The sequence below is a fragment of the Anolis sagrei genome, chromosome Y, assembly GCF_037176765.1.
Source record: "Anolis sagrei isolate rAnoSag1 chromosome Y, rAnoSag1.mat, whole genome shotgun sequence".
In the NCBI taxonomy this organism is placed as follows: domain Eukaryota; kingdom Metazoa; phylum Chordata; class Lepidosauria; order Squamata; family Dactyloidae; genus Anolis; species Anolis sagrei.
The window spans coordinates 65,043,842-65,070,978 of NC_090035.1; the positions used below are offsets into that span (position 1 = coordinate 65,043,842).

At 40.4% G+C, this 27,137-nt stretch overlaps 1 protein-coding gene across 1 annotated transcript in view; it reads left to right on the forward strand.

Annotated features, from left to right (window-relative positions):
* Positions 1 to 24,040, forward strand: part of LOC137095361 (B-cell receptor CD22-like) — a 30,400-nt gene extending 6,360 nt beyond the window's left edge. The window contains exons 3-14 of the mRNA XM_067461954.1: positions 1,068 to 1,481; positions 2,638 to 2,934; positions 4,167 to 4,427; positions 6,628 to 6,891; positions 7,555 to 7,821; positions 10,835 to 11,098; positions 11,461 to 11,724; positions 13,173 to 13,272; positions 14,605 to 14,668; positions 15,734 to 15,891; positions 17,309 to 17,393; positions 23,319 to 24,040. Coding sequence (XP_067318055.1) covers positions 1,068 to 1,481; positions 2,638 to 2,934; positions 4,167 to 4,427; positions 6,628 to 6,891; positions 7,555 to 7,821; positions 10,835 to 11,098; positions 11,461 to 11,724; positions 13,173 to 13,272; positions 14,605 to 14,668; positions 15,734 to 15,891; positions 17,309 to 17,393; positions 23,319 to 23,480 — 2,600 coding nt within the window. The 3' untranslated portion in view covers positions 23,481 to 24,040. The remainder of the gene's footprint in view (positions 1 to 1,067; positions 1,482 to 2,637; positions 2,935 to 4,166; positions 4,428 to 6,627; positions 6,892 to 7,554; positions 7,822 to 10,834; positions 11,099 to 11,460; positions 11,725 to 13,172; positions 13,273 to 14,604; positions 14,669 to 15,733; positions 15,892 to 17,308; positions 17,394 to 23,318) is intronic.
* Positions 24,041 to 27,137: the final 3,097 nt, after the last annotated feature.

The window sequence follows — 27,137 nt, forward strand, 5'->3', positions numbered from 1 at the left end:
ACCTCAGTGAGAGCAATTGGTTTCATGTTGTATGTTTGTATGTTTTACAAAAGGAATTACTAAAACTTTATCAGATGGGATTAACAAGCCACTATAAAAATGGTGATGGTTTCCCCTGACAATAAGTCTAGTTGGGGTGGTGGTGCTCATCTCAATTTCTAAGCCGAAGAGCTGGCATTGTCCGTAGACACCTCCATGGCCAGCATGACTGCGTGGAGAGCTGTTACCTTCTTGCAAAATCAGTACCTATTGATATACTCACACTTGAAGGTTTTCAAACTGCTAGGTTGGCAGAAGCTGGGCCTAGCAGTGGGAGCTCACCCTGCTCCCTGGATTTGAATCAAAAACCTTTTGGTCAGCAAGTTCAGCAGATCAGCAGTTTAACCTGCTGCACCCCAGGGGGTCCTTTTTAAGCCAGCATGCCTACTGTTTATTAATTACTGGTTGTCCCCACAATGATTTAGTGAGTATTACAGGGTAACCCTGTGTTAAGGAAAACCAGGAGAAAAGCCCAGAATGACTCTGTAGCTTCAGGGCAATATGGGGAGCAGGACAGTGTCCAATTTGACCAGTCTGGTGTCTGCACAGGTCACTGTTGCTATCTCCTTTTCCATACACTCATTTATGAAGGCGAAATCAGGGAGAGAGTTCAGGTCTGTGTGACCACCTTCAGCACTGCCTGATAGCTCCAGAGCTCCTGGGAGCTCCTGGACACCAAGGGTACTTCTTGCTGACACCAGTGTGGTGTTTGCAATGGTCAGAAGCTCTCATAGAACTCTGTATCTCTTTGGTAGGACAGATGGTGACACAGACAGTAAGCAAATGGTACAACAGGGCCAATGTAGTTTTGGTTCAACTGGATCATCTGGACTCTAATTGCCGGCACAGGTTCATACCTTATGGGTGTGGAATCAGTCCAGAGCATTTATGACTCCAGATTTACTGACCAAAATAGAGGATACCTACCTAAATTTCCTTTGGGTGGGAGAACATTGTGAAGACCTACTCATTCTTTTTTTGTTTGCTTGTTTTCTGGTTAAAATGTCTCATAAGCTTTGTCATTGCAGGTGTTTTATGTGTTGACAATCCATTAGTCATCAGCCCCAATATCCTGATGGCTTGGAAGGGATCCTGTGTATTGATTCCATGCCAGATTGAGTTAAGACATCCTATCACTAAACTCAACAACATCTCTCTGATATGGTGGTATAACCCTGTTTGGATTCCTAGCCTGGAAGAGTTTAATGGCACCATGTTGTACAATGGCTCTACAACTTCAGTAAACTATACAAACCCAGCAAGTCCCCTCTTTCAAGATCGGGTGAGGTTCACTGGGGATTTACACAATGGAAACTGTAGCTTGAAGATTTCTCAAGTCCAGGAAAGTGATACTGGTATATTTGGAGCAAGACTTTATGGCTTTGTTCAACACAGACCTAAAATACTAAAGTGGTTTCTCAACACTACTATTACTGTTTCTGGTAAGAACCTTTTGGATATTCTCTTCTTGCCTTCTCACACCATACATCCTTTTTGTGTGCTTGCAATAAAGTTTGAACTGGTGATTTTCTATACTGGAATAATAGTTTTCATTATGTATCTTCATGAGGAGTACTCATAGGGTTTTCTTAAAGTGAAGATTATGTTCACATCTACACTGAGCATTTAATGCAATTTAAAATAGTTTCAAAGTAGTATTGAAGGAAATGATTTTATTGTGCAGATAAACCTGCAGGACTGAAGACTGACAGGTTGGAGGCTTGTATCCGAGGAGAGTGCAGATGAGCTCCCTCTGTCAGCTCCAGCTCTCCATGTGGGGACATGAGAGAAGCCTCCCACAAGGATGGTAAAAAATCAAAAACATCCAGGCATTCCCTGGGTAACGTCATTGCAGGCGGCCAATTCTCTCACACCAGAAGCGACTTGCAGATTCTCAAATTGCTCCTGACACACACACACACACATGCACAAAATGGGCAGATAATTGCATAGGAAATCCTGGAACCACTTTGAGGCGAGGATGTGATGACACAAATCAAAGAGCACTGGTGCACATTTCAGACTTTGGATTATGCACTTCTGTGTGAGTTTGTTGTCTAGCTATGACAGTTTGAATCTGGCTTCGAACTGTATTAAATAATTAGTGTAGACAAGGCCTGATTTTTTGAAGGACTCCCAGTGTTGGGAAGGGAAAACAGATCTCAAGCTATGGAAATAATCACTGCACCGATGTATGTTTGTACTCTTTTTCGGCATATGTTAGTTTTTAAAATTTTCTTGATATATTTTTCTTTATTTTTCCCAATAAATGGGGAAATGATCAAGTCGGAAGGTGCTGTGTTTTTTAACTTTGAATATATTTTAATAGTTTTTAACTGGGAATTTTAAAATAATGTTTATGTTGTAAACCACTTTGAGTCTCCTACATATTTACATATTTAATCCTGACCAAATGTTTGCATATTTGTATATTTTAAATTGTATGCTGATGCTTTAATGTTAAGCTGCTTTGAGTCTCCTGCAGGAGAAACCAACGTATAAATACTACTACTACTACTACTAATAATAATAATAATATGTTTTTTTTTAAAAAAAAAAACAGTAGTTCAGCATGTTCCCTTTATCTTCTGTTTTCAGACTTGCCTCCAAGACCCAAAATAACATTTAACCCCCAGCAAATCCAAGAAAAAACGACAACTTGTGTGACTTGTTCTGTTTCCTACCATTGTCCTGATGAACCAGTAATGGTGATTCTCACTGGCTTGGAAAAGGGGCTCATGATTGCTCAAAAAGTTATTGAAAGGGACAGAGTGGTCCAAACAGAGCTGACATTCACGCCAACTTGGAAGGACCACAGGAAGCAGCTGACGTGTCTGCTAAAAAGCCATAATGGGATAGAAATTTCTCAGCATACTGTGGAACTGGATGTGAAGTGTAAGTATCTCTCTAGTGGGGAAGGAGGAAGTAGAACCCCTGAGACTCTTTGAAAGAACTTTCTGTTTGAAAGAAGTGCAGGAACACCCAATGCTTATCCCATTGTGAATGGCAAATGCTGGTTCCATTCATTTCAAAGGCAGCTACTTGGATTAATTTGTATGTTGCTTACAATCAAATAGTTGGAAGACACCATGAGGACCATCTGATCTAACCCCTTGCTATGCAGGGTTAATTTAAATAACTTGTATATAGTTTAATCTAATTAATTATATGGGAGTATGCATAAGATAATAGATAGGAAGGGATCATGTGCAGTGTTTTCAGGTGATACCTCATGTGCAGCTACTATGTGAAAAGTGGCATTTCCACAGTTTAGTGAGAAAGAGAATGCCTCTTCTATTAAGCCTCAGAATATTTCTAGCTTTAAAAAATATCATATTGATTTGATTCTAAGATGCCATTGATTGTAAGAAGCATAATAAGATTAAGAGTTAACGGACAACAACCATTGGTTGAGTTGGATGACGTTTTTTAACTTGATGTATTGCTTTTTATATGTTTTTATTTTTATTTTTTAACATATTTTATTATGTTATAAACACAAATCAATAAGCCAAATTCCAAGTGTTACACATATAAATCCTGAGTAATTCAACAAATATTAAAGACATTATGCTAATTTACACTGGTGTAGATTACCTGTTTCCCACCCTCCCTCCCTCCTCAACCACAGTATATTTCTACTAATCTTGTTGATCCAGCCACTGGTAAAGTCTATGTATTTTTTTCTTTGATGTGATAGTTATTTATTGTATATGTTGTTTTATGATATTTATTGTATTACATTGAATTCTTGCTGTTAGCCATTCTGAGTCCCTCCACGGAGGGAGAGAAGAACGGGATTCAAAAGTTCCAAATAGTAATAATAATAATAATAATAATAATAATAATATAATTTCAGTACCACCAACACAATGAGTGCATAAATGAATGTGTGTGTGTGTGTGTGTGTGTGTGTGTGTATCTCACACCTATGATTGAAAATTTCAATCCATTTTTAGAAGTGTTTATATGGTGGAAAGTGTGTGTTTAGTTACTTTAAATAATCCACCATCCAATTAGGTGAAAATTGGATGATCCTGTTTAAAATCAAGGGTCTTACATCCATTTGCTTCCTCATTTTTGTACAAGATATTTTAATTTATTTTCTGTACATTATCTTGTTCCAGATGCTCCTCAGGGAGTTCAGTTGACTGCTACTCCTAGCATCACAGTCAGAGAAGGGATGAAACTGTCTCTCAAGTGCTTGGTCAAAAGCAGTAACCCAGCTGTGTCTTACCAATGGAAGAAGAATAATGCCATCACAAACAATACTGATGATAAAATTGAATTCAGTTCAGTGCAAGAAGAACATTCTGGCCGCTATAAATGTACAGCTCAAAATGAACTTGGAGATGTTGAGTCAAATGAACTGAGTATAGATGTTCAATGTGAGTTGATTCACTGGTCTGTTGGATGATGTCTCTTGACCCATCGGTTACTAAGTATGCATCGATAACACATTAACTGCCATGGCTCAATACTATAGAATCCTGAGTTTTATAATTTGTTGAATCACCAACACTATTTGACAGAACAATTTGCTACTGAGCATAATTCAAAGTGCTGGCTTTAGTCTATAAGGTCCTAAATGGTTCTGGCCCAGTTTACCTGTCTGAATGCATCTCCCCCTATGAACCATCTCAGAGATTAAGATTTTCTGAGGAGGCCCCGCTCAAAGTCCTGCCTCCTTTGCAGGCACGGTTGGTGGGGACGAGAGACAGGGCCTTCTCTGTGGTGGCCCTTCGGCTGTGGAACTCACTCCCCAGCAAAATTAGATCAGTGCCCTCCCTCTTGACCTTCAAAAAGAAAGTGAAGACATGGCTGTGGGACCAAACCTTTGGACGGTAAAGCAATGCAGTTCTAGAAATGCATATGGAGTATGTGCAATTGACAACTGGAATGGCTCCGGAATACGATTTTGGACTATGTGGTTTTAAATGTTATTACTAAGATGTTTCAGTTCTAAGTTTTTAATGTAATTGTTTATCTTAATTTATTGTTTTTATATGGCATTGAATCATTGCCTCTCTCTAAGGCTGCTCTGAGTCTCCTTTGGGGGGAGAAGGGCAGGGTGCAAATATGGTAAATAAATAAATAAGTCCTTGTAAAACTATATTTCTCATGAAGCTGCAGCATTGAGCCATGGCAGTTAAAGTGGTGTTAACCTGCATTCATTCTACAGTGTAATTTCACCCTACAATCTCTGATGTTGGCCTCATCTGTTTTTCAGTTTTGCTGAAGGCTCTTTCATATACGCCTTTTCATTTAAGCAATAGAGAACTATAATTAATAAAGGGCAGAAAGCAGAGAATCATAGTTTGCATTCTGTATTGTTGTTGTTCATTCGTTCAGTTGCTTCCGACTCATGAACCAGCACACACCAGAGCTCCCTGTCGGCAGTCACCACTCCCTGCTCCTTCAAGGTCAAGCCAATCACTTCAAGGATGCCATCCATCCATCTTGCCCTTGGTTGGCCCCTCTTCCTTTTTCCTTCCATTTCCCCCAGCATAATTGTCTTCTCTAAGCTTTCCTGTCTTCTTATGATGTGGCCAAAGTACTTCATCTTTGCCTATAATATCCTTCCCTCCAGTGAGCAGTCAGGCTTTATTTCTTGAAGTATGGACTGGTTGGATCTTCGGCCATCAAAGTGGTATCATCTGCACATCTAAGGTTGTTATTGTTTCTTCCAGCAATTTTTACCCCAGCCTTGCATTCTTCAAGCCCCACACATCACATGATATGTTCTGCATACAAGTTGGGTGAGAGTATATAACCCTGCCGTACGCCTTTCCAAATCTTGAACCAGTCTGTTGTTCCATGTCAGTTCTTACTGTTGCTTCTTGGTCCTTATAGAGATTCCTCAGGAAAGAGACAAGGTGATTTGGTATGCCCATCCCACCAAGAACTTGCCATAATTTATTATGATCCACACAGTCAAAGGCTTTAGAATAGTCAATGAAACAGAAATAGATGTTTTTCTGAAACTCCCTGCCTTTCTCCATTATCCAGTGGATATTGGCAATTTGATCTCTCCTTCCTCTGCCTTTTCTGAACCCAGCTTGTACATCTGGCAACTCTCTCTCCATGTATTACTGGAGTTTTCCTTGCAGGATCTTGAGCATTACCTTACTGGCATGAGAAATAAGGGCCACTGTACAAAGGTTTGAGCAGTCTTCAGCATTTTCATTTTTTGGTATGGGGATATAAGTTGATTTTTTCCTGTCTGATGGCAATTCTTTTGTTTTCCATATTTGCTGGCATATGGCATGTATCACCTTGACAGCATCATCTTTCAGGATTTTAAACAATTTAGCTGTATTCTGTATTAGCATTAATATTTTCCAGTTTTTAAATAAGCTGCCTCTCCCGGAAGACTAAAATTACAGGTGGAAAAATAGCAAAAATTATTTGCCATGTCCCCTGGTGTGTGAAAGAGCTTTAAAAGTAATAATAATAATCATTTAATTCAAATAATCATCATCAATAAAAAAAACTGGGTGGGGTTGCATGGGGAAGGTACCTGTAGGTGAGAGCAACTGTGGGCTTCCTGGGACACTCTAAATTCCATCTTTCTTTTTATTCACTCAGATCCACCCAAAGAGCCCAAAGTTCAATGCCCATCATGTGGAAACTTCAAGGAGAAGAGCCTAGTGGTCTTACAATGCTCTTCAAAAGGCAATCCTCCCATCCGTCGCTATGAATGGTTCAAACGTAGTGAACCATCTAAAATCAGCATGCAGAAGGAGCTGCGTTTTGAGAAAATCCAGCCCAGCGATTCCAACACCTATTTTTGCAAAGCCTACAATGGCATTGGTGATTCGACATCTCTTCCTTTCATGCTGGATGTTCAGTGTAAGTAAGCACAGGTTCTGGAGGTAAAGGGTTTATAGCTATCATGTGGGACTTGCAGTCTTGCAAATGGTTTTGGACTACAACAGCCATCATCCTTGACCATTGGCCATGTTGGCTGGTGAATTTTCTCAGCAGCAATTTAGTGTCAAGATATATTACAGTCATAATGCAAAGTATTTGTGACTAGGTCTGGAATGAACACCCACAATCCATTAACATTACAATGTACCGGTACTTGGTATTGGTGGAGACAAAAATTGTTGGAGCTGGCTGCTCCCTTTGAAGTGCGAGGTGGCAATTCAGAGAAGGAAAATGCAGCAAGCCCAAACTCATGGGGAGAAGGAATAAGAGTATCATCTCAGAGGGAAACACATGGATGCCATTAAGAGGATTCTCTGTCTGAGTGATCTTTAAAGCCTTTAACTATTCTTACTCAAGGATTTCAAAGTGTAAGTAAGTAAGTAAAAGTGTGAATTGAATTTTTGAAATGGTCCTCAAATTTTTAGAAGACTCCACTATGGAGAAAAGGCATCCATCTTTATCCAGGGGACATCCGGTTGTTTATCTTTATCCCAAAGGCTCTTTCCTGTTCCTCTCAAGTGCAATATACATTTGCTATAATGTTATAATACAAATAAACATATTTATGTGATTTTTTTCCAGATGGCCCCAAGAATGTCCGGATTGCTCTTTTAAATCCCTTTCCCATAAAGGAAGACGATACTATCACATTTAACTGTTCTGTGGGCAGCAGTAACCCCAAAACAAACAAATACAAGTTGTTTAACTCAGATGTGGCTGTGAAGTCAAATATGATGTCAAACCTAATAACCTTCCCTGCAAAAGCTGGACCCATCACTTATTACAAATGTGAAGCATGCAATGATATTGCTTGTACTCAGTCTTCAGCAATCGCTGTGGATGTACACTGTGAGTAATTCTATTTGATATCCCAATTGTATCATTTGGAAATGCAACAAGTTTATAGGGAATTGGGGAGATCATGGGAGGACAGTTGTATCCATGCAGTATTCAATGCACGGGGCTATATAGCTTCACTGTCCTTTAACATAACAATTTTGGAGTAATAGAATAAATACAGCTGGCATAGTTAACTCGGATAGTCAAGTTTGGAAAAATGGAGCCTTTTTATTATCAGACTATTTGTACAGAAATGAAACACTATAACTGGCATTCTGTTAGTGATAGATGCATTTAACATGCATATTTCCTTTTTTTGGAAGCTGTAGAGGCTAATATCCACTTTCTCCTTCTGCAAGACCTAAACACCACTTCCAGTCTCAGACACCCATGCATACATGCATTCCTTGCCTCATGAAGTAGGTTTGGAGGAGCATCTCCTTTTAAACAGAGGCTGGATGGCCATCTGTCAGGGGTGATTTGAATGCAATATTCCTGCTTCTTGGCAGGGGGTTGGACTGGATGGCCCATGAGGTCTCTTCCAACTCTTTGATTCTATGATTCTATGATCTGGTTAATTATGTCTCCATATTCCGCCATCACCAATACATTTTAATTTACATAGTTGGTGGCTATATCTCATTAGGCCAGTGGTTCATAACCTTTGGTAATCCAGGTGTTTTGGACTTCAGTTCCCACAATTCTTGACAGCTGGAAACCTGGCTGGGATTTCTGGAAGTCCAAAAACAACTGGAGGACCAAAGGATGGGAACCACTGCCTTAAGCAGATGCAAAATAATTGCAGTAGCACTGGCACTTGGTAGATCTTCTCGGTCAACACTAATGTAATTATTTCACATTTGGCTATAAGAACATAAGTACATCTCCAATGTTGCCCATGCTGCACGAGGCATGGAATAGTTCTGGGCATTGGGCAGTGCTTCGAAATTCATATGGTAAGTTTGGTAGGTGTGTTATATGGACTTTATTGCATGAAAGAAGCAAATAGGTACAGAAGCCATGTTCATCCTGTTGCTGATCTGTGATTAACTCATCCTCCACTATTGACAAGCAAAACCAATCAATAGTTGCCTATTTCCCTTTGTTCCCATCAACTATTTGGGATGAGATTATTTCACTGCTGTGCTTGAAATGCTGGCACTAAAGTGACATCAAAAGATGGGATCCTTCTCCATTCCCTCACTGCTCTTCATTATTCCTGAGGCATTTTTTTATTTTTAGTATTACAGTCCACAAATTAGGAATAAAGATAGGCTCGTTCTTAAACTGAATTTTGTAAAGTTGGGACAGGCATATTTTTTAAGTGTATCTCAAACCAAATGTGTATATTTTTCAGTTTTGGATAGCATAGGGATTAACAACCTTGTGATGTTGTTTTGCTGCCTGTGCCCCTGTTCAGAAGATTTCACTTCATTTTCTGTCCCGGTGATAATTGGATTTTGAAAAATTTGGCTTGTGGTGAAAACAAGGATTGGTGAGAAAGTTTCAGTTGAGGCACCTTTTCCCCCATAATTATTCCAGGAGTAAATTACCCTTCTGAGGGGTAGATTTCTCTCACATCTTATTGTCTCACCCCCATTCTTAGCTATGAATCATTTGTAAATCAGATGTTTGTAACTCGGGATTGACTGGGTCCAATTTGGACCAATTTGCTGTTCACACAGGTCACTGTTGCCATCACACTTTCACTACACTCAACTCTGGGACTGCCTGTATTTCATTTAATCATTCAATCAACTACCAAGCTTACAAACTTTGCGGTTTGTTTGTTTGTTAAAAATGCAGTACAACTGTTTGGTCTGCTCCTGACATGATAATTTTTTTGTTATTGATCATACCTGCAATAATAACAATTATTATTATTATTATTATTATTATTATTATTACCTTTATTTATACCATGCCTTTCTCCCCATGGGGTCTTAAAGTAGCTAAAATTCCCACACTTTAGTTAAAAAACAATTAAATAGTATAGCATGATAAAAACAGATTAAAATAAAATAAATGAAATACACTGAAAATAGCCTTTAAAACTCACAGTCCCACCCCCCAATCTCCCCAGAATCTTGCCCCTTATCTTTCCCCTGTTGACAGAAGAAGGTCTTGACCTGCTTGTGGAAGGCTAGCAGGGATGAGGCCATCCTGGTCTCTCCTGGGAGCAGTCACCGAAAAGATCCTCTTGTGTATTCCCACCAAATATGCTTGAATGGGTCCTGGGGCAGAGAGAAGCCCCTCTCCAGTACATCATAGATGTCTACCATATTCATAGAAAGTGTTATAGCCCTTCAGATAACCTGGACTGGAGCCATATAGGACTTTGTAGGTCAAAACTGGCACTTTGAAATGTGCCCGGAAAAGTGTTGGCAACTAGTAGAGCTGTTGCAACAGCGGAGTTGTATACACCCTATAGCCATCCCCATTTAGCAGTCTGGTTGCTGCTCTTTGGACCAACTGAAGTTTCTGAGCACTTTTTAAAAGCATGTAAAGTGCATTACAGTAGTCCAGTTGTGATGTTACCAATTGCAGCAGAAGTACGATAGGGCAGGTTTATGAGCTATGTGGAAGCATGAGTAATGCAACTGTAAATTGGCAAATTGGTTCAGTTATGTGACCAAAGAGACATGGGATATCGAGAGTGTTCATGCCAGTGTGCAGCTGCATGAACACAGGTGATTGCATGACTTCTGTGGAACAGTGGCTTTGCGAGATAAAGTCTTATGGCTCTGTCTAGTGTAGGTCTGCATGCAGAACTGCTGTACTATGTTGAGCCATACGAAAATGTAGCTAATGGTCTCCAAGTGCTTTAATAATGTTGTGGATCACAAAGGTTTTCAATACTGTCTAGCAAAACTGTGGACATTTTTTTTAAAAAAAGCCTTATGTGAAACATTGATCCATGGTTTTACCACAGTGGAATCATATTGTTTTGGGAAGGAAGATTCAAGACTCAGGACAAGTGAGTGTCTCTATGTGATTTTTTGTTGTTGATTTGTTCCCACAGTTGCTCCCAAGGACGTAAGAGCTGTACGGCAGCCATCAGGACTGATTGATGAAGGCTCCACTGTGAATCTGAGTTGTGAAGTGGGAAGAGCAAATCCCCAGGAGCTCACCTATATATGGTACAAAGATACAGATGAGGTAGTGTCTGAAATGCGCATACTGACCATCCAGCAAGTGACTTCAAGAGCTTCTGGCAATTACCACTGCAAAGCCAAGAACAGTGTGGACGTAGTATCCTCCTCAGCTGTTTTGCTGGATGTCCGTTGTGAGTAAGAAAACGAGAGAATTTTGATGTGTGTGCATGTGCGTGTACATTTAAGGACTTCATCTGATGGAGCTGGGGGAAAAAGGGGGACTGTGGGGAAAATCATCTTCTTTGTGTGGGGACTCATCTTCTTTGCATGGTGTTCCATTTACCTTTATTTAAATCCTATTATTAATCCCAATTATAATAGGGCCATTCAGTCAGTCAGTTAGTCAATCAAACCTATGTGAACTGATCATTCAAGAACCTCTGGTGCAGGTCTCCTCTAGTTGAAACTAACCAATTCATCTCACTCTGTAGTCTTGTGGAGAACATAAAAGACAATTGCTTAGTTCAATAGCTCTTTCTTTTCTTTCTGGCAGATGGGCCCCGTGACGTCCACGTATCCCTGAATCTCCAGGAAGCCATCATCGAGGGAAAAGATGTTTTCCTGCAGTGTAAAAACACTGCCAATCCTTCAGCAAATATTTATAAGTGGTACTGGAATGGAGAAGAGATGGCTCAGAAGAATACTCCAGTCCTTGAACTCCGGAAAGTCCAAGTTGGGCAGTCAGGAGATTATTCTTGCCAAGTGTCAAATCAAGTTGCGGAGGGGCAGTCACAGCCTTTGGCCCTTATTGTATCCTGTGAGTAATTCATAGCAACAGAAGGTTAACATTCTTTGTTTAGGACCTGTAATGTTTGAGATTATAATGAATTTAAGCTGTTATGCCTTATTGATATAGCTATATTGTAAAGCCATATCGATCCAATTCATTGAAAGTGATAGATATTATGTATGCACTTGTAGCTTCAGAGCAAATGGGAATGCGAATAGAGTTAGGTATGAACTGTTAACTTGAGATGGTATAGCTTATCTTTCAAAAAAAGGTGTTGAGTTTTATCTTGGGAGAAAAAATATCCTGGGACTCAAGGCTGTTCCTTGACTAAAAATGTTGTAAGCTTGGAGTAGTCTACAGTCCTGAAAATTATAGCCTATGGTAATCTGTACTGTACTTTTGAACAAAGTTCTTCTATCTTCAAGATGGACTTATTTTGGAATTAGCCAAGGTCTGTGGCTGGCACAGGGCCAGAACTATTTCAGCACAAAGATATCGTATGTGCACTTTGTACAGAATAAATCCTGAACTGTTATGATTTTTGACAGTTCAGAATTTTCCTTCACTCCCAGTGACACAGGCCCTATACTTTAAGTGGGCAAGAGTTTGCTCCATGATGTTTACATGACACACAGGATTATTCATCCCTCAATGTGGGGCACCTGCAGAATTTGGAGAGGTGTTGGGGATTGCCCTTTTCTTCCCCCAAGTTGTGTGAGAATGCCTAATGAAGTTTTACCCCACATTAGGTAAAGTTGGGAAATGCTCCCAAACTTTTGCAAAGCTCCAAGGCAACCCCACACTTTGGGGAGCTGTTAACAATTGGACTGGGTCCAATTTTGAACTGATTTTATTGTATGTATGGACCAATGCTGCCACTCTGTGCTCCACAGTGTGAAGAAAATGGGGTGGTACTTACATGTGTCTTTTTTGTTTGTTGCTGTAGCAGTGGCCACTGGCCACGCAATTCCAAAGGGCTTAAGGCCACAGGTGGGTGTTTTCACTAATGTCATTAAAGGAACCCAGATAACTTGGAGGGAGAGGGGGATTTTGACACCTACCTTCCCCACAAGTTGTGAACACGCCTTTAATGGCAACCAAAAAATGACATAGACAAGAATGGGCATCCCATCACCATCGTGGGATAGTGGCACACAGTGTAGCTTCCCTCAGGACTGAGCTGGAGGACTGCCACTTCACACTGGCCCTGCATAAAGTATCCCAAATTGATGTGCCCTTTGAGAGAAATCTGTAAGGTAGAGAGGAAAAAAAGTAATAACTTTAAGTCTAATTGTATTTTAAAAGTAACTTTCCAAGGTCTTGGGGAGACCCCTATTGGTGAAAGTGCAATGAGGAACCAAGTGCATAGAACCAGCACAAACTTGTACAGAGTTTCTTGGGAGCAGGAATAAAGCTTTTCACGGTTATATCCAGGACTCACAAACTGTGCCCACTTTTGCTTTTGTATCATACAGATAGCAGAGCTACAGTGCTGAAACGTTCCTTGATTGGTTTGGGCACAGTTCTTGCCGTGATTGCATTGCTGGGATTGCTGGCCTACGTCCTGTGGAGAAGGTAAGTGATGGTTTGGAAGATGTGCTAAGTGAGAGTGTTGGGAGGACTAAAGATAGAGCTGTCTATAGCTGTACTTAATTTAAACTAAATAAAATACAGGGTGAGGCAGCATAACTTCCTTTTTACAAAACTTAATAAAACCCATTTTATGAATCAGATTTTTTTTATTTGTTTAATAATGTAGGCGCATACCTAAAGTTTTGTTTTACGTAGTTTTGAAGATCAAATTAGGTAGGTGACGTCCCCCATTCTCTATTCTCCATACACTGAGTAAACGATTTCTGGCATTTGTCATGACTCTTGCCAGCATAGCAGGTGTTGTTGGCAATTTCTTCCTGGATGTTGGTCTTCAAATCTTGTAGGGTCCTTGGACAGTTCACATAAACACAGGATTTCAAGAAAACCCCATAGAAAAAGATCATAAGGGGGCAAATCTGGAGAGCGGGCTGGCCACACCAAATCTGCTCAAAAAGTGGGCCTCAATGGCAAAATTACGCTCCTCACTGTTCCAAAGCATGATGGTGACTGAACTTTATACTCCCGCCTCTCAAACGAGACCACTAGCTCTCCGCTACGTCTTCAACGACTGAATGACGTGCATTTTAAAAAAGGAAGGTATGCTGCCTCACCCTGTATAATGCTATAATGGGGAATTATATAGGTAAAGGTAAAGGATTTCCCCTGACATTAAGTTCAGTGATGTCCAACTCTGGGAGGTGGTGCTCATCTCAATTTCTAAGCTAAAGAGGCGGCGTTTTCCATATACAATTCCAAGGTCATGTGTCTGGCATGACTGCATGGAGCACCGTTACCTTCCCGCCAGATCAGTACCTATGGATCTACTCACATTTGCATGTTTTTGAATTGCTAGGTTGGCAGAAGCTGGGGCTAACAGAAGGAGCTCACCCTGCTCCCCAGATTTGAACCGGGAATTATATAGCATGGAATATATTCTATGGAGACCGCTCCTCCTGTCTTCCTCAATGCTAGTCATGGACAAGTCATCCCATTTCCAATGCTGAAAATTTTCTCTATAGTAGAAAAGAGCTTATTGTGCCCCAGGGTTTGCTTGTGGCCTTGGTAGAGCATTTGCTTTACAAAATTCCTTTTCCTGAGGGAAACTAAAATAGACAAACTAATGGTTGGTATGAAGCAATACAGCAGCCTGTCTCTTTAAAACCTTGCTTGACTTTGTGACTAAGGTGACTCTCCTAATGAATGCTTGCACTCTAAAATGCAGCAGTTACACAATGGGGCATCAAAAATGAACTTTAGTGAATTTCTTCACAAACTAACCAGCAGGAATATAATGTCTTTTTTTTTTCATTGCAGGAAGAAAAATATTGATTCAGACACTGATGGAACACAGAGATCTGGCTCATTTTTTGTAAAGAAGGTTAAGTACTTTATTGGTTCAACTAACTTCAGGACAATATTGGGAGAGGAAGGTTGTGAGCTGAGCTGATTGCAAACAGAGTTTTGTTTTTTGTTTTTTTTTGGTCAGGAGCGACTTGAGAAACTGCAAGTTGCTTCTGATGTGAGAGAATTGGTTGTCTGCAAGGACATTGCTCAGGGGACGCCCGGATGTTTTGATGTTTTACCATCCTTGTGGGAGACTTCTCTCATATCCCCGCATGGGGAGCTGGAGCTGACAGAGGGAGCCCATCCGAGCTCTCCTCGGATTTGAACCACTGACCTATCAGTCAGCAGTCCTGCCAGCACAAGGGTTTAACCCATTGCACCACCGGGGGCTCCGCAAACAGAAGTGGGACTCAGTCCACTTGAAGCTCTTGGACTGTAACTCCCAGCGGGATTAACCAGTCTCGCCTATGGGGATGAATACTGGGAGCAGCAGTCCAACAGTATCTGGGGGTCTGCTGCAATCTCACACCAGACCTAACAGTGCACATGTATGCTTGTCTGCCCAGAAAAAAAGGCACACACCAATTTTATCTCTGACATTGCTGCACTCATGGAAGTCCCACAATTTGCCAAGGATGGAGCAAGAATGGTCTTGTAATGCCAAGAGTGGAAGACCTCCCTTCCTGTTAAGCCAAGCTCATATTTTATTAGATAGAATTACTCCATGCTTTCCAGTGTAAAACTCATAATATGGTGTACAAAATAGATGCACCAACTATACAAGGAGATGAGTATAAAAACTCAAACCAAACGACCACGAGCTAAATCATGCTTTGAATCAAGGGCTTGTTGCATTGTTTTCCTTGCTAGGAAGTTGTTGACATCATATGCTAGAAAGGATGTAGACTATTAAAATGTGAATGTGGTGATATATGATATCTTAATATAACAACAACTCTGTAAGCTACCTATTTTCTTTAATTTGTACGTTGCCCTTCCTTCAGATTGGTTAATGATAAATATGTGAACTCTGTGTACATAAAATTAAACCTACCTCCCTCTCTCCTGGCAGAAGAGTAAATGCCATTTTGTTTCCTAGGCCAAGGGACAAAAACTGTGCAATAATAACAACAGAGAGAATGAAGTGAGAGCAGATGGCTCTGTTGGATTCCTGAACCAGGGTTCGGAAGGTTCCGTTACGTATGCGACTGTCCAGTTCCGTTCCAACTTTCCTGATGATCGCGTGGTTTATGCTAGGTATAATTATGCTTGGCAAGGTAGAAGACCATAGGAAAAGAATAAGTCCCAGTTGGATAGACTCAATCAAGGAAGCCACGGTCCCAAGTCTACAAGACCTAAGCAAATATGTTGATGACAGGGGACTTTATGGCATAATGCTGACCTCCTGCTCCATTACTGTGATCAGGGACAGTGGCAAATTTGTAGCACAATGGCCCTCAATTATTGCACCTCAGCAGGAGTTCACCTTGCTCACAGCACTCATCAGGAAGCCACATGTGATAATAAATAGTTTATTGCTGAAGATACATATAAAAAGGGTGAAACACCAAAAGCAAACGGAAGGGTAAAGATCCAAGAGTTAATAAAGAATCAAGTCTCAAAGGCAATAATCCAAACAGCTCAAAGGTGTTTCAGAGAAGAGGAATCCCCAGAATCCAACATGAGGGTAAATCAAGGATGCAAGGATTAAAACATGAACATGAATCCCCCCCCCAAAAAAATATATATCAATAATAATAATTAAAAAAAACAAGGAACAAAACATGACCATGAATCGAAAGGTATATCCATAGAACAAGGAGCAAAACATGAGCATGAACAAAGACCTGAGCGAGTTATGAGACAGCAGTTCTTCACTTAGAATCATAGAGTTGTAAGAGACCTCATGGTGCATCCAGTCCAACCCCCTGCCAAGAAGCAGGAAAAGTACATTCAAAGCACCCCTGACAGATGGCCATCCAGCCTCTGTTTAAAAGCCTCCAAAGAAGGAGCCTCCACCACTACTTGAGTAGTGATGTTGCTTGATCTAAAATCCCAACAGAGCTCTCCCTAATTTAAGGACTGCAAAACATAAACACATTTCTTTGACCTTGAGGGGCCTGCTTCAACCTCTTTTTCTCATGGATTCTTTCTGACTTCCTGTACTGGAATCTTTTCCCCCCCAGAAGCAGACTGGTATCTCTGTCTATCTCTGCTCCCTTGGATGAGCTCATGCTATCCTCTTCTCCATGCCTGTTCCACCTACACACTGCCTCAGAAACAGCATCTTGCTCTAAACCCCCCTCTGTTTCCTCATCTACAGAATCACCAGGCCCTGAAACTCCAATCTCCTCATCTTCATCTGGCTGAACCACAACATCAATATTATAAATTTCCAAACACTGCATAATCGCAAGGCTTTAATGATCTAGAATATTCTGTGGCAACACTTCTAGTTGGGTGGTATACTTCTGCCTTCCCATACTTCTGCTGTTCTTGATTTTTTTAATTAAGAAAATAAAATAGTTTCAATTACAGTCTCAATGGAGCAACCTACATAAAGTAAAATGTTGACATAGACAAATGATCTATTTTACCCCCTGAGGCCATTGCCAAATAATTCTACACACTTCTTCTAATATCTTTCTAATCATAATTTTTTGATTCCTTGTAGTATCAATCAACCAAAAACGGCTGTTGAACCCTCAGATGCAAGTGACATCTACAGCATGGTAAAGAAACCTGGACACTCCACAAAGGTACGTATTTGGTTTACTAAATATTGTGGGTAGCATCACAGTTCCTGTGACCTCCTGCTTCCTGTGTTCTGCAAAGAGCTGAAATGGATCGGTGGTTCATGAGGAAGAGAGGTGTGAAGTCCATCCTGATGGACATTTTGACATTATACTGTGGTTTTAGTCACTTACATTGACAACACCAGTTATACATGAATTGGGAAACCTTCTCCAACCCATCACCCTTCAGGCATTCAACTCTCATCATCCCTGGTCAACTCACAGGCTGGTGGTGATTAAGAGAGTAGCAATTCCGCCTTTCTGGTATTGGGCTGGAGAAGACTGACTTACACTTTGATGAGATGCAGTGTTAAATCTGCATATTTCTACCCTGCAGAGAGCACTGAACATTGCACCAACTCTCTATTTAGCAGTGAAAGTTTAACCACTATTGTCTTATTTTTAATATTGAGGTTTTCAGTGGATAATCCACAATATTTGTCTCTATTGTCTCAAATTTGATCTGACAGTGGCATCCTTTCTCTATTTTTTGAAAGTGTGATATTGATTGGTGGTGGCACAAAAATAGTGTGGAAATCCTTAATGCATATAGTAGAACTTCATTGAATTGTGAAAATCCTACTTCCAGGCTTTGTGAATGTACCTTCTTTCTCAGATGTTGCAGAAAGAAGTCAGGGAGACACTGTAAGAGAAGGTATTTAGTACCTCCTTCTAAAACATCTCCCTGCCTCTAGAAAGCAGCTTTCTCTAGAACATGCTGCTGCAGCTAATTACTACCCTATATTTTTTGCTGGAGCTCAGTGAAGGCAATGACATTATTCTTCTCCCTGATACTATTGAATTGCTGTTCAAATTCTCCCCCAGCCAGTAAATGGTTGTAACAGTAATGAAAGCTGCTATTTTGAGGGGAATGGGAGAGAATGGGGAATTGCATGGATATGTTTTGCCCACACAATGTATAATCCTGCTCATGATATAATAACAAAATTTTATTTATATTCCACTCTTTCTCCCCGAGGGGATTCAGGGTGGATTACAACATACACAGATAGGCAAACATTCAGTGCCTTTAATACAATGAAATAACAATGACACATAAATACATACAACAAGGTAAAGGCTTCCACTTTCATCTACATCTTCTGGAGATGGTGCTCACACTGGCCATGGAGAGGTGCTCTTTTTCCATTTCCAAACTGAGGAGCCTGTTGTGTTGCCAGCATGGTTGCGTGAGCGCCTTTATTACTTTCCCACCTAAGCGGTATCTATTGATCTACTCACATTTGCATGTTTTTGAACGGTTAGGTTGGCAGGAGCTAGGGCTAACAGCGGGAGCTCATCCCGACCCATGGCTTTGAACTGCCAAACTTCAGGTCAGCAGATTCAGCAGTACAAGAGTTTAACCCACTGCGCAAACTATGAAATATGCTTCCAGTCTCAGGATTATGGGGTGATGTTGAAAAATAGCTATTTTATAGTCAGAAATATTTTCTGTTCAGTCCCTGAATTAGATCATACCAGCCCCTTTTTGCAACCCATTGGGTTCCATAGTTGGTCCTAGCTGTTCTGCTGTGCAGATGCTATTTCTCCTCTGCTCTTTCTGCCTGCATACTTTTGATAGATTATTAATAATAATAATAATAATAATAATAATAACAATAACTTTATTTTTATGCCTCACCTCCATCTCCCCAAAGGGACTTGAGGCGGCTTACATGGGGACGAGCCTGGACAAACATAGATTAAAAACACAATGCAATGCAATAAAATAAACACATCATAATAACACAGATTAATGATATATTGGATTGTTGTAAGAGTTAGTGCAAGGATTAACTCCTGGAGCTTTTATAAGCTTACTTCTTTTAAGAATCCCTGCTAACCTTTCTGCACTTTGGGTCAATTTCTGAGAAGCAGAATAACTATATCTTAATCTCATTCACAAGATTAAGGTTTCTTCATTTTTTAACTGGCTTGAAGGATTTCTTAAAATGCCATTATTGTTGTCTACTGAGATGGCAGGATGACAACTACTATACAAAAGATGTGCCTCCTTCATGTCAGCATTTCCACCCATACTGCAAGATAATGCAGGTCTAGGAAATTAAAATGTCAGAAATCAGGAATAGGCACAGAAATAATATGTGGCATCAGAAAAATGAAGTCTAGTACAAACTATGAATGAAACAATGAAAATGGATCCAATTTCTATTTATTTTTTACTCCTTGCATTCATAGTATTCAATATTTAATTTTGTCTGCAAAAACTCAAAAATGATGATAATACATAAAATGCTGCACTGATTCAGTTTCCTCTTTTTGATGTACTTTGTGAGTGTAAATTACAAGAAACTGGCATCCTTAAAATAAAATAATTTGTCTAAAAAGGATGAACATGCGTTTCCTTTTCACGGCCCAGATAGAATCTGCAGAGCGGAACAGGGTCCCAGTGGCCCCAGCCATTCGCATCTTTGCCTGTTACATTTGTGATCTTTCAATTTTGAATGGCAGTCGTGCTTTTATTAGTTGTGTGAGAAAAAGTAATTCAATGGATAAAGATTTTTTCACCATACAGAGATGGAGGAAGGCTTTATAATTCCTCTTGATGATGTCATGTTATGTGCCTTCAAGGCAACGTGGATTTATGGCCATCTTATCGTAGGGTCTTCTTTGGGTTGTGGTTAGCACTTTGTAACCATCAGCTACAGAAAATCTTGCCGACCAGAAGGTTGGCAGTTCAAGCTTCGGGTGGGGTGAGCTCCTGCTATCAGGCCAGCTTCTGCTTAAAAAAACAATGTGAGTAGATAAATAGGTACTGCTGTTAGCAGGGAGGTAAAAGGCGCTCCTGAAGGCATGCTGGCAATTTGTTCAGGAAGGAGGCATCCATGGACAGCAAGCTCCTCGGCGTGGAGAAATGGAGCAGCAGCACATCCCCATGGCCAAGTCGAGCACAGGCTTCAGATGCTGGAAATGAAAAAGAGGGGAAGCCTTGCCTCTGTCTATCTTTGATTATTATTGTCTGTCTTTGATTATTATTATTATTATTATTATTATTATTATTATTATTATTTACTGACACAAAACACAGTATGTCGCAGCAAACAAGATCTATATGCTGGATTTCGTATCACAAAATCACAAGTTGAACACTTCTCAAGCGTCTAGGATTGTGTGATGTATTTTTGAATGATGTGTGAAGATCCAAGTAAGGTGGCCTTTTTCAGTTGAAAGATTGTGATTCTGTCAATGTTTATTGTTTCCAAATGCCGGCTGAGGTCTTTTGGCACGGCACCCAGTGTGCCAATTACCACTGTGACCACCTGTCCTGGTTTATGCCAGAGCCTTTGCAGTTCGATTTTGAGGTCCTGATAACGGCTGAGTTTTTCCTGTTGTTTTTCCTCAATACAACTTTCACCTGGTATGGCGACATCAATAATCCAAACTTTTTTCTTTTCCACAATTGTGATGTCTGGTGTATTGTGTTCCAAAACTTTGTCAGTCTGGATTCAAAAGTCCCACAGTATTTTTGTGTGTTCATTTTCCACTACCGTTGTGGGTTTATGATCACAACAATTCTTTACTGCTGGTAAGTGGTACTTGTGACATAAGTCCCAGTGAATCATTTGGGTCAAAGAGATGTGCCTTTGTTTGTAGTCCGTCTGTGCGATTTTCTTGCAGCAGCTGAGGAGATGATCAATGGTTTCATCAGCTTCTTTGCACAGTCTGCATTTTGGGTCATCAGCTGATTTTTCAATTCTGGTCTTAATTGCATTTGATGGCTTGCTCCTGGGCTGCAAGAATCAGGCCTTCTGTCTCCTTCTTCAGGGTTCCATTCATGAGCCATAACCAGGTCTTCTCTTTATCAACTTTTCCTTCAATTTTGTCAAGGAACTGCCCATGCAATACTTTGTTGTGCCAGCTGTCAGCTCTGGTTTGTAGTGCAGTTTTCTTGTACTGGTTCTTTGTCTGCTGTGCTTTGAGAAGTTTTCGATTATTGACTTCAGTTAAAGCAGGTTCTTGGCTTTAATATTATTATTATTATTATTATTATTGCCATTATTTTCCTCTGAGGTTGGAAGACTTCATCTAAGACCAGCCAGTAGTTTTCTTTGAACAGAAATTGGACCATTATCTTCCAAAATCCTAGTCCAATTCTCAAACCATTATCTGACATGGTCTCTCCTCTGTTAAGTGCCTATGTACAGTCAGTTCCATGGATTCTATATCCATGGGTCCAAAAATCCATGGTTTGAAGATTTTCCAGAAAAAAATATTCCCAAAAGCAAACCCCAAACTTGCAATTTTATTATACCACTGTATATAATGAGACTTGAGCAGCCACGGATTTTGGTATCCGTGGGGTGTCCTGAAACCGAAACCCCTGTGGATGCCATGGGCCCATGCTAATGAAAATTTTGGAGAACTCGAAAAATTTTGTCAAGATACAAAAGAATTGGAAATATGTGAATTTTAAGTAGTCCTCATACAGTTAAATGAAAAAATCTGTAAGTTTCCCAAAACACAAAATGCTGTCTCGTTGAAAAGTAAAAACTGATAGAAACATGAAAAATTATTTTTCTGCTTTTCTTAAACTAGAACATTGTTGGTCATCAGTTTTGCAAGGAAATACATTGTCTGCTAATGCTAATATTATCACAAGGAGATAAAAGAACCCCTCAGTCCAGAAATTGTACGTTTTGTCAATATAGATTCTACCATAGTAATAGTATGTGAATAGCATCTGACACAAATAACTGTTCATATTACTTATACTACTATTGAAACTAAATTTACCATGTAACATGAAGCTTTTCAAAATTCTATTGTTTAGCATACACATGGATGTTAGACTGCAACTCCCACCAGTTCTAGCCAACACAGCCAATAGGACACCTGATGAGAGTTATCTTTTGGGCTGCTACATGCTTTGTCTTTGTGATCTAGAAGCAGCCAATATTTGAGAAAATTTGCTATCTGACAAACAGCAGGGGTCAGTATATGACAAAATCATTTTCACTTGCAATAAAAAACATGTTACATTTTTTATTTGATTCATTCATTGACCCATTCTGAGTAGTTAAATCTAAAAATCTGAAGTGAACGCATATGTTTTTATCATGTCAGAAGTAACTTCTGGTGAGAGTGAATTGGCTGTCTCCAAGGACGTTGCCCGGGGACACCTGGATGTTTTACCATGCTGTGGGAGGCTTCATTCATGTCCCTGTCTGATAAGCTAGAGCTGACAGGTGGGAGCTCACCCTGCTCCCCATATTCAAACCACTGACCTTTTGGTCAGCAGTCCTGCTGGCACAAAGGTTTAAACCCATTGCACCACTGCAAGGCACAAACAGAAGCAGTCTTCTGGAGCCAGGGTTCCACAAAAAACATGTTGGCGCTTAGTGAAACACTATGGATGCATCTACACTGTGGAAGTAATACAGTTTGATACCACATTAACTGCCATGTCTCAATGTGGTGGAATCATGGGAGTTGTAGTTTTACAAGGTCTTTAGCTTTCAATGCCTAAAAGAGAATAGGGCAGCAGGCATATGATGTTTTCAAACAGGATTGATAGGCGACTATGAACTGGTGGTCCATCTTTGGTCTTCATTAGCAGCCCTTTGGCTTTTTTTAAAGATCCAGGATTCACTTTTAGACACAGTATCCATTAGGGGATTTGCATTTCAATAGTAATACCATCTATTTGTAAGGTAGTGATTGATGACAGCTGATGGCTCCCATATTAATAGGATAGCAAATCCACTCCAGGTTTTAAAGAGGTATGCAATTTACTGAAGCTGTGTAGACATAAGCTGTGTAAAATATGTTTAAGGATTTTAAAAAAAACTTTAATGGGGGATACTGTGAAACTGATTTAATTCATCATTCTTGCCACTAAACTATTGTTTTTCCTCTAAATGTATTTAGAGAGACACCAAGCATGACTATGAGAATGTGGACAAGATGGAAGAAGAACTACACTACTCTTCCTTGGTGAACCTGGCACCACGACCTGGTCCTACCTATGTAAACTCAGAGACAGAGTCTGAATCAGAGGACAGCATTCAGTACGCTTCACTGAAGCATTGAACTTCTTGACAGTCACTGGTCTCATATGTTTTTCCCACAAGAAGGATTATCAGTGGGTTAGAGTTCATATTTGCTGTTATGTGTCACTTCTGAGCTTGAGAGTGTTTGACTCATCCAAAGCCACTTATCTTGCATTGTGGTTTTTGCAACGCAGAAAATTTTGAGAGAGAGAAAGGAGAGATGATATGACTGTATCCAGAGACAATCAAGACTTGGCCTAAGATATCTGCTGTCCTATCATAGACAATAGAAGATGTGTGGTTCCTGGGAATGCTGAGCTCTGTGCAATTTGCTGAAGCACGTCATGATCCAATGGGAAAGATCCATCTTCCTTACTCAGTCCAATGGGAAGGATATGCTGTTGCCCTCATCCTTCTCAACAAGCTAATCTATACTGTAGGAACATTAGAAAGTAAAATGATATCCATTAGATGGCCACCTATACCAATCTGATTTATGTTGACCAGGAAGAAATCTTCAGGAAGAACTTCCTGACTGTGAGAGCTGTTCAGCAGTGGAACTCTCTGCCCCGGAGTGTTGTAGAGGCTCCTTCTTTGGAAGCTTTTAAACAAAGGCTGGATGGCCATCTGTCGGGGGTGCTTTGAATGCAATTTTCCTGCTTCTTGGCAGGTTGTTGGACTGGATGGCCCATGGGGTCTCTTCCACCTCTATGATTCTGTAAGTCACAGGTTGGGCATGGGATCTTCTTCCAGTCCTGTATATGCCTGAATTCTACTCAACTTACAAATACCTTCAGCCTAGCTCCTCCTAGGCTGTGTCCAACATCCTGGAGAAGCTAAGGGCCTGTCCAGACAGTATTTTTTATCCCAGGAGCTTCTGCAGCAAACAGGAGGGTGGCCAGATGCTGATCCCTGTAAACACCATAGCAATGGCTACCAAAGGCAAAAAGGTTCAGGAATATCCTGGTTTTGAGCCAAATATCTGCATATTCACATGTTTGTATGTCCCTGCAATCGGAAATCACTAGATTTTTTAAATTGAGGTTTGTTCCGAGGTTTTAGATGCTTGTTCCTGATTGGTTGGTTTCTAAAAAGAAGGTGACAGTTGAGTAGAACATGAAAACTTTGTTTGTGTGTCAGAAACTTTATCAAACATGTGGAGGGCAGATTTTCTCTGGCAAGACAAAGTTGTGGCCCTTTAGTCAACACTATATATCTTTTCACAAGAAGAACAATCAGGAATAGCCATGTACAACCCAGGAACAGCACCCTTTTGCTTGATGCCACAAGTACACAACCAAATCTGTCTGGAAAGATGGCCAGACAGCCAGGATCTAAAAAGTATCAATAATAACAAAGTTCTCTTTCTGGCTTGAATTTGTGTGTTCCTGTTTGAGTGCTGACTTGGGCAGAAGTGGTCCTACCCCATAAACTTTGTGTGGCAAATACTTAATATCTGGAGGGCACAATTTTTCTGGCCAGGACAAAGAATGGAACTTTTGTAGTGATTCGCTGCAGTGATTCTCTGCAAATCCGCATATTGAGGGATTTTTTTTTTTAAAAAAAACTGTTAAAGTTTCTGTTGGAAGTCCCACAGCAGCTGTCTTGGGAGTCTCTGAATCTCACAACAACACTTCAAGTCTGGACAATGGAGGCAGAAATCCCAGGACCAACAGGTCTTTATGTGGACCTCTTCTTAAGTCCTGGGACTTTTTGCCCCTGTTTAAAACCTGTGATTTTGTACTGTCTGGAAGCACTGCTAAAACCCGGCAACAAACCTGGGTTTGTTTCCAGGTTTTAGATGTTTGTTTCTGATTGGTCAGTTCCTAAAAAGAAGACGACCATTGAGTAGAACACGAAAACTTTGTTTGTGTGCCAGAAACTTCATGAAACATGTGAAAGGAATGGTTTCTCCAGCCCGGAGAAAGACTGTAATTTTTGCAGTGCTTCACATATTCACATATCTTCATCTTGGGTTTTTTTTTTAAGTTTCCCCAGACGTCCTGCAGTGGCCATCTTGGGAGCCTTTAAAATTTGCAACAAAGCATGAAGTCTGTACGATGGAGGCAGAAATCCTGGGGCCAACAGATCTGTATGTGGATCTCTTTTAAAGTCCCAGGATTTTTTTTGCCCTTCACTAAATCCTGAGATTTGCTGCTGTCTGAAACAGTCCTAAGATATTTATTTTATTACATTTCTAACAGAACAAAGCAAACAAACAGACAAAATACAAAATTTGTGAGTTTGGTAGTTGATTAAATGTCCTTTGACCAGTATCTGGCCACTTGGAGTGCTTCTGGTGTTGCTGCAAGAAGGTCCTCCATTGTGCATGCGGCAGGGCTCAGGTTGCATTGCAGCAGGTACAAGTGGTTTGCTCCTCTCCACACTCGCATGTCGAGGATTCCACTTTGTAGCCCCATTTCTGAAGATTGGCTCTGCATCTCGTGGTGCCAGAGTGCAGTCTGTTCAGCGCCTTCCAAGTCGCCCAGTCCTCTGTGTGCTCAGGGGGGAGTCTCTCATTTGGTATCAGCCATTGGTTGAGGTTCAGGGTTTGAGCCTGCCACTTTTGGACTCTCGCTTGCTGAGGTGTTCCAGCGAGTGTCTCTGTAGATCTTAGAAAACGATGTCTAGATTTAAGTCATTGACGTGCTGGCTGATACCCAAACAGGGGATGAGCTGGAGATGTCTCTGCTTTGGTCCTTTCACTATTGGCTGCTACTTCCCTGCGGATATCAGGTGGTGCAATACCGGCTAAGCAGTGTAATTTCTCCAGTGGTGTAGGGAGCAGACACCCCGTGATAATGCAGCATGTCTCATTAAGAGCCACATCCACTGTTTTAGTGTGGTGAGATGTGTTCCACACTGGGCATGCATACTCAGCAGCAGAGTAGCACAGCGCAAGGGCAGATGTCTTCACTGTATCTGGTTGTGATCCCCAGGTTGTGATCCCCAGTCCTAAGATACCAGCTCAGCAATAGTACTTCTCTTTTGCCATTGGGATGCATTGTTCCCTTGTAGAAATACAGGAACTTCACTTATAACAAACTGGCTCAGCATTTGTTTGCAACAGAGGTGATCAACTTTGCAAAGTGGGGGGGGGGGGGGGGAGATTTGCTCCCCACTCTTGATAACACACTGTACTCATCTTTTAAGCTTTTATATGAGCACCATCATATTTGCCAAAGCTGCAAACAGAACTTCCTGCTATTATTTCTAATGCAGTTCCATTGAGCATGCCAAACTTTGACTTTCTACCTGTAAATCAGATTCTCTCCAACTGACGTGTTCTCCTTAATCTAGGTTTGTAGTGCTATGAGCCCTCGTTTTCCAAAAGCCAATAAAAACATCTGGTTCTAAACATTATTATTCCATGTTTATCTTTGTATTTTCTCTGTACTACAGTGTGATTGTTCTGACATCATGACTATTCATGGAGTTTGCTTTCAACTCCAGCTATACTATCGATTGAACAAACAGTAATAACCCATGTTTTGCAAAGCATTCCCTCAGCAGCAGTCTTTCTTCATAGTAACCAAATGCATTCTGTGTCTCATTTAACAGAAATGGAAATGATTTGAAAGGCAACTCTGCTGTATATATATATATATATATATATATATATATATATATATTATATTACATATTTTTCTTCTGATAATTCTAATAAGCATGTTTATTTATTGTTAGTTACATTTAC